This window comes from Marmota marmota, unplaced genomic scaffold (assembly GCF_001458135.2).
Source record: "Marmota marmota marmota unplaced genomic scaffold, marMar, whole genome shotgun sequence".
NCBI classification, from domain to species: Eukaryota; Metazoa; Chordata; class Mammalia; order Rodentia; family Sciuridae; genus Marmota; species Marmota marmota.
In genome coordinates, this window is record NW_025999880.1 from 14,660,409 (window position 1) to 14,668,294 (window position 7,886).

At 52.8% G+C, this 7,886-nt stretch overlaps 1 protein-coding gene across 1 annotated transcript; it reads left to right on the forward strand.

Annotated features, from left to right (window-relative positions):
• Window positions 1-227: 227 nt before the first annotated feature.
• Fam171a2 (family with sequence similarity 171 member A2) lies at window positions 228-7,885 on the forward strand (the record flags this gene model as incomplete). The annotated part of the gene is made up of 9 exons (XM_015495819.1): window positions 228-233; window positions 405-473; window positions 3,192-3,471; window positions 3,703-3,795; window positions 6,173-6,331; window positions 6,412-6,591; window positions 6,700-6,816; window positions 6,938-7,064; window positions 7,615-7,885. Coding segments are annotated over exons 1-9 (1,302 nt in total), but the record flags the coding sequence as incomplete, so codon positions are not given.
• Window position 7,886: the final 1 nt, after the last annotated feature.

The following is a 7,886-nucleotide window of genomic DNA, read 5'->3' on the forward strand; positions in this document are numbered from 1 at the left end:
ACCCCGGCTGGGTGGGGGCTCTGGCATCGACTGCCACCCTGGGCCCGGACGGGGGCTGGGCGCCTAGAGCTGAGCTTGAAGGGGGGAGGGGAAAAGGGGGAGTGGGTGAGGCTGTGGGCGGGATCGACTGCTCGAATGGGGTTCTTCGCCCAGGGAGCCTGACAGCTTCCAGCCGGCCCCCCAGGTTTAGAATTTGGGGTGCACAAATAAGAGCTGATTTTCCCATGATGAAGGTGAGGCTGCAGTTGGTGGGCTCTGAGAAAAGGAGTACATTGTGATTCTCAACTCAAGGCGCATGGCTGGGCTGTGGTCGCGGAGCCATGCTGAGTGCCAGCTGGGAAGGCAGGTGCCTGGGTCTCCATCCAGCCCGCGTCCTGCCACTCCTGTCCTCTTCCCGCTCCCAGATCACCCCCTCCTCACCTCACCTCTCCTTCCCAATGGAAGAGACCCTCCCAGCGCCTTACCCAGCCAAGGTGGGTGTGTGAGGTGGGGGTGGGGCCGGCTCCTGCAGCGGGAGAGACTAGGACTCCACACCGATGCCTGGGTGCTTCTGTCTCCATCCACCCCAGCCCTGCGCCCACCTCCCAGCCTCCTGCGCCGTCACCCCATACTGCACTTGCCTCCTCTGTCTGATGGCCCCATCTCTGCCGGAAACCGTCTTCTCTGCTCCTCAACCCCCACCACCACCTTCAAGAAGCTAGCAGGAAAGGCAGGGTGGGGGGTCTGGTTGAGGGAAGTGGGATCCGGATGAAGGGAGGAGGTCGCATTTCCTACTGGAACGAGGCAGGGCTGAAGCTGAGAAGCAGACATTGTATGGAATGTTAGGCTTTGAGGAATGGGGAAGGATCTCCTTCTGCCTCAGTCTCCCCTGATTTCCCAGGAAGGACAGGAGGCTTTGCCAGGTAGAAGGAGTTCCTAGTTTCTTAGAAAGTCCCTCTGTCAAGGCCCTACGCCCCAGGGGAGAGAGCCCAGGGAATTGGTGGAAATAGAGACTAGCTAGGGGGTTCTCAGGCAGCTGGCTGGGAGCCCAGGTTGAGGGAAGGGAATCTGCTCCACATCTGCCCCACCCCCAGCTTGGCACTGATATCTCCTCAGGCTTTACCTGCCCACCCCTATTTTGTGTCCCCAGTCCCCTCACCTCTTCTGAGACTCTTGAGCCCTTGAGCCCAAGGCATTCCTTCAAGTGACCATTTTTAAGGCTGCTGGGTCCCTTATTCCCAGCTGCTCTGTCCAGCTGCTCCCAGCCAGGATAGTAGCCAGGCCCTTCTAGCTTCTCAGAATTCCTACTGTGTGTTGGGGGAGACCAGAGTGGGCTGAGTGTGTGCCCCACCCTACAGGGTTGTGTTCTGGCCTGGGAGGGGAGAGGGAGGTGGGCTCTGGTGAACAGCTGGATGGGATGCCACCAGCAGGCGTGGTCCTGGCCCTGGACTGGAAGCCTGAGATAAAACACCTGTCACTGTTGAGTGTCAGGCTCCACGTGTAAGGCCTTCCTGAAGGGAAGCCGATAGGGTAGATGGGCTGTGGATCCAAGAGCCTGCCTGAGAATCCATGGGAAAACTCGGGTCCCATCATGCCAGTGGAGTTTAGGATCTCTGCAGGCCAGCCCAGCCTGGCTATTCTGGGACTTGGGGCAGAGGCAGCCCTGGAAACCAGAAGAAGGTCTTTCCATCCCAGTTCCCTGCCTATCAGTTTTCTTTGAGTCTGGTGGGCCCTCCAGATTGCCTTCCCCTTGCTAGGGCCCCAGCTCCCTGCCTGATCTCCTGGGAGGAATGAGGGCGTTGCCATGGTGACTGACTGTCACTGACCAGCTATAGACATGAAGGGGAGGGGTCAGGAGATACTTGTTCAGGCTTAGGGGTTAGAGTGTATCCCTAAATTTGAAGGAAAAGAGACTTGTGCAAAGGTTTCTGGGAAGGAGGGGAATGATGGGAATGTCCAATTCCTTAGTGTCCCCTTCTCAATTTTTCTTCTTTGAGAACTCAAATTCCAACCCAGCTTTCATCCTCCCTTTCTTTTTTTTTTCTTTTTGGTATTGGGGAGTGAATCCAGGGGCACTTAACTATTGAGCCATATCCCCAGCCTTCTTTTGTATTTTATTTAGAGACAGGGCCTCAGTGAGTTACTTAGGACCTCCCTAAGTTGCTGAGGCTGGCTTTGAAAACGCAATCCTCCTGCCTCAGCCTCCTGAGACACTGGGATTACAGGTGTGGGCCACCACACTGGCCCCCATCCTCCCTTTCAAACTTGACCTCATCTATCTCTATCTATAGGCCCCTCCTCCTTGAATTCATCCTTTCTCAGCACTCATTTCCCTTCCTGTCCTCAATAGGGTCAAATAGCTAAGAATTTATGTCCTAGTGATGACTACCAGGTTTGGATCCCAGATTTCTCAACTGTAGTCTATATATCTAAACTCTTTGAATCTCAGTTTAGCTGTAAAATGGGGAAAGGGCATATTTTATCAAATTTAACACATCACTGACTGTAAGATGCATCATTATTTTTCACTGGGTACTTGCCTGTAATCCCAGCAACTTTAGAGCCTGAAGCAGGAGAATCACAAGTTCCAGGCCTACTCCAGTAACTCAGCAAGACAATTTCTCAAAATAAAATGTTAAAATGACAGGGAGATATAGCTTAGTGGCAGAGCAATACTGGGTTCAATTCCCAGTACTGAAATAAAAAAGAAAGAAAGAAAAAATGCTGTCAATTTTAATGATGACATCATCAATCACAGATAAACCTCAAGTTCAGAAATATTAAAATGTGAAAGGCTGCATGGGTTAGACTTGATGAAATACAGTAATAGCACCACCTACTTCCCAGACTTCATTTAGGCTTAAATAATAGCACTCCATACTTGCTGGCTATGGCTCAGTGTACTTCTTGCCTGGTGTGCAAGGGAAGCCCTGAATTCCATCCCCAGCACTACAAAAGTAAATAAACACTGGCTTTCATTATAATACTGGTCTGGCATCAGCCCCGTAATCCCCCATAACCAGCAGCCCATTCCTTTGATCTTTTTTTAAAAAAATATTTATTTATCTTTTAGTTTTCGGTGGACACAAATCTTCATTTCATTTGTATGTGGTGCTAAGGATCGAACCCAGCACCTCGCGCATGCCAGGCAAGCGCGCTACCGCTTGAGCCACATCCCCAGCCCATTCCTTTGATCTTGAGGCTTCCCCTAGTTCTCATCCTCCCTCTCGGCTCCTCACTCCCCTCACCCCATCTTGCCCACAGAGATCCTGATCAAGGTGCAGGTGTATGTGAGCGGGGAGCTGGTGCCCCTGGCCCGGGCCTCCGTGGATGTGTTTGGGAACCGGACCTTGCTGGCTGCCGGCACCACAGACTCAGAGGGCGTGGCCACATTACCTCTCAGTTACCGCTTGGGCACCTGGGTACTGGTCACTGCTGCCCGCCCTGGCTTCCTCACCAACTCTGTGCCCTGGCGTGTTGACAAGCTGCCCTGTGAGTGGAGGGGCAGGTGGAGTTGGGAGGGGGGCAGCAGCTGATCCTCCATCAGCCCCTTCCCAAAATAGCCCTCGGGGGTGGAGGGGACAGGCTTTCCAGCAGCTGCTCCCTGGGCTGGGGTATGCAGAATGGGGTGAGGGAGGATGAAACCACTGGGATTTGGGTGTGTGGGGGTGCCTGGAAGGGGGTGTGTGTTTTTCTGGAGCTCACGGGCCACCCCTCTTGCAGTGTATGCATCTGTCAGCCTCTACCTGCTCCCCGAGCGGCCAGCCACCCTCATCCTCTATGAGGACCTTGTGCACATCCTCCTAGGCTCTCCTGGTAAGCCCCACCCTTCCATCCCACACCAACTCCACTTCTTTCCCCCTGATCTGTGTGCAAAAAATATCTCCTTGAACACATATTAGCTGGGTGCACTTGGGCAAGTCACCCAAGCCTCTCTAAGCAATTCTTTGTTCATGTGTAATATATGGAAGCATAATGTCTTAATCAAATTGAGGCAAGGAGTAAGTAACATCAATTGTGCTGAATCCAGTGACTCAAGCCTGTAATCCCAGTGACTTTGGAGGCTGAAGCAGGAGAATAATAAGTTCAAGGCCTGCCTCAGCCTGGTGAGACCCTGTTTCAAAATAAAAATTAAAAAGGGCTGGTGATGTAGCTCAGTGGTAGAGCACACCTAGATTCAATCCCTAGTACCAAATAAATAAATACATTAAGTATGCAAAAAAAAAAAACCACAGAAGGTATTCAATAAATGTTTATAGTCTGTTGGGGCTTCTCGTGGTTTCTATTCTCTCTCTACTCCTACTTCCCTGCCACCTTTATTATCATGTATTTTTGCACTTACTGGGTGTCTGGCTGTGAGGAGGCCATGAGAGGGTCCTTCCACAGGTATTGACCACCAATCAAGTGCAAGGCCTGGAGCTATCCTGAAGTGGTCCTTGTCTACCCACAGGCTTTCAATCTCACTCACTTAAATACTTCAGCATCTGCACTGTGCCAGGCATGGTGGCTGGTTCAGGGGCACAATGGTAAGAAAGAACATTAAAAAGTCACAGACTTAAGTCCCTGCCTTAAAAAGTCACAGACAAGTAGAAAGACAAACCTCATTACAAACCTTGGAATGGTTGCAGAACTAATAGGGCAGTGGAGAGAGGCAGCTGGATTCAGAGAAGGCCCTAACCTGCATAGAGCCAAGTGGACCAGAGCACTCGGTGGAGGAAGCAGTGGGACTCTGGGCTCAGGAGTAGAAAGCAAGGAGAGACGCTTGCTGAGTGTAAGACCTGGCCAAGTCATCAGGGTGATGTGGCAGAAGGGGACAGTGAGGGTTTGGAAAAGGTTCTGGCCTGGCCATGCTGAGGGTAGATTCCATCCAGCTACCACTAGAGAGCAACAGTGGGTTTGGGAGTGGGAGAAGACCCTCCCCAGTTAAAATTCTTAGCTTGCACCCTTGTTGGCAAATTACTCTTGGCTATCGTATTCACTCTGACCCTGCACCAGAGGCTTCTAAATGTCCCCTGGAGGTTTCTAAAATGCCAGATGGACGTTGCTGCCCAGAGCTACAGCTCTCCCGTAGTGCTCACTGCTTTTAGCAGAAGCCCAGACCCTTCCCAGAGCTGGCAGCACCCACCAGGACAGGCAGCCACTGCCTCAGGCTGCAGAGCTTTCTCCTGCCAGTCCTCCTGGAAGTCCTTTCCCACTTTTCTGGCAGAGTCTCACTTGTCCTGCAAGACTCCATTCCATGCCTTCCCAGTGCTGGGCTGGTCAGAAGCCCCCAGCAGTTAATAAAGAGGCAGGATGGAGTGGGGGTGAGAGAGTGGGTCCTGGTGCCAGAGCTGAGGCATCATTCTGGGATCATGGATGGTGACTTAGAGTAAGTTATCAAACTTCTGCCTCCATTGCATATCTATGAAATAGAATTGATAATAAAGGCAACCTATCTCAGGGGCTGTTATGCTAATTACAGGGATTACTATAGTATCCAGCTTAGAACAGTGCCCAGTATATTTTAAAGCTTAATAAATGTTATCTATAACCATACAGTATTGGAATTCTGTTTATGTCTATTCCCTTCACCCCAACAGACACACACACACACACACACACACACACACACCTGTCTAATGAAGTAGCTACTATCTGTGTCTATTTAAATTGAAATAACCAAAATTAAAAATTCCTCAACTCCTTACAAATTAAAAATAGATCCACTTCCTCAGTTACATTAACCACATTTCAAATGCTTAATAGCCATGTGCGTCTAGTGGGTATAGTAATGGTCATCATCATCATTCATCATGGTAGAAAGTTCCAATGGTACCTAAAGGGCAGTACCACACTAGACTGTGAACCTGAAGGCAGGGAAGCTGGCCACATTCATCTTTGCATTCCAGGAACTGGCCTGGTACCTGCCATACAGGAGACATTAATTCCCTGAGGACATCATTTTAAATGTCATCATTTTATTGGTTTATAAGGAAACAGTGTTTCAAGGACAGCAAGTAACTTGCTGAGGGTCACATAGACAGGATTGGAGGTTTCAGGTCCACATCTCTTCCAGGTTAACATTTGGACTGCCCAATTCTCTCCAAGTCATCCCTGGCCTTCCCAATTGGCCCGACCCCACGGCCCCCTTCTTAGATATTTGCTTTTTGCCCTGGTCCCTGGATAGGCCACTGCAGTCCCTCTCTCCATCCAGGAGCCCGATCCCAGCCCTGGGTGCAGTTCCAGCGCCGGGCTGCCCGCCTGCCTGTCAGCTCCACCTACAGCCAGCTCTGGGCCTCGCTCACACCTGCCAGCACCCAGCAGGAAATGCGGGCTTTCCCTGCCTTCCTGGGCACCGAGGCCTCCAGCTCAGGTATGCTAGGTACCTGGTATAGCAGGGACTCCCTCCCCTCCCCAGGAGTTAGACCTCAGCCCTGTGTCCTCTTCCCTCAGGCAATGGCTCCTGGCTGGAGCTGATGCCCCTGGCTGCTGTGAGTGTGCACCTGCTGACAGGCAATGGGACAGAGGTACCGCTCTCAGGTCCCATTCACCTGTCCCTGCCAGTGCCCTCAGAGCCTCGTGCCCTGGCTGTGGGCACCAGCATACCAGCTTGGAGGTTTGACCCCAAGAGTGGTAAGTGTCTCAGGGAGCTTCAGGTGCTGGAGTTTGGGGAAGGAAAATTGGACTTAGGTGGCGGTTGGTGGAGGGACATTGAGTTTGATGAGACCATGCCTCTCCCAGGACTGTGGGTACGCAATGGCACTGGTGTGATCAGGAAGGAAGGCCGGCAGCTCTACTGGACCTTCATCTCCCCCCAGTTGGGGTACTGGGTGGCTGCTATGGCCTCCCCCACGGCTGGTGAGAGTGGTGGGGCATTGGGGCAGGGGACAGTGGTGGAAGGGAAGGATGGAAGAGTGGACATTTTATGAAAGGCAGAAAGGGCATCCACACCTGAACACTAAGCCCCTGTCTGGCACAGGGCTGGTCACTATCACGTCAGGCATCCAGGACATTGGCACCTACCATACCATCTTCCTGCTCACCATCCTGGCAGCCCTGGCCCTGCTGGTGCTCATTCTGCTGTGTCTGCTCATCTATTATTGCCGGTGAGTGTATGGGGGACCTCCACCTCCTTTTATCTGAGGCCTGCTGTATGCCTGGTCTTGTGCTGGGCACTGGGGGCCCAAAGATGCACCAACAATTCTGATCCTTGCAGTGCCATCAGGAAAGGACTGCATGTGCAAAAGTAAAGACCAGAAAGTCTAGCAGCTTAAGAGGAGTGGGGGGACAAGTGGTAGGATCTGCAGGCCAGACCCCTCTAGAGACAATCTGCTCTGTGGCTGCTCCTACCAACCCAGCTCTTATATCCAGGGTACTCCAGGCACACTCCTAGTTGGCTTAGGTGCCCTTCCAGGGTCTCAGAATGTAGTTTCCCAGATGGACCTCAGCTGCTGGATGGCCTCCCACTGCACCCTTAACCCTTCCACAACCTCTCTGAGGCCCTTTCCTGCCGACCCCCCATCTCTCCTGAACGCACCAGGCGCGAGCCCCAGTCCTCCAACTATCTTCACCCCTCGGTCTGCAACAGCATGGTTTAGGCAGCCACTCTGGCCCTCACCCTCGGTCTTTCCTGAGGGTCGCAGTCTCCCTCTCCAGGAGGCGATGCTTGAAGCCAAGGCAACAGCACCGCAAGCTGCAGCTCTCCGGAGCTTCTGACGGTAACAAACGAGACCAGGCCACCTCGATGTCCCAGCTCCACCTCATCTGTGGAGGACCCCTGGAGCCCGCCTCGTCGGGGGACCCCGAGGCCCCACCTCCAGGACCCCTGCACTCGGCCTTCTCTAGCTCCAGGGACTTGGCCGCTTCCCGAGACGACTTCTTCCGTGCCAAGCCGCGCTCCGCCAGCCGCCCCGCCGCGGAGCCTCCGG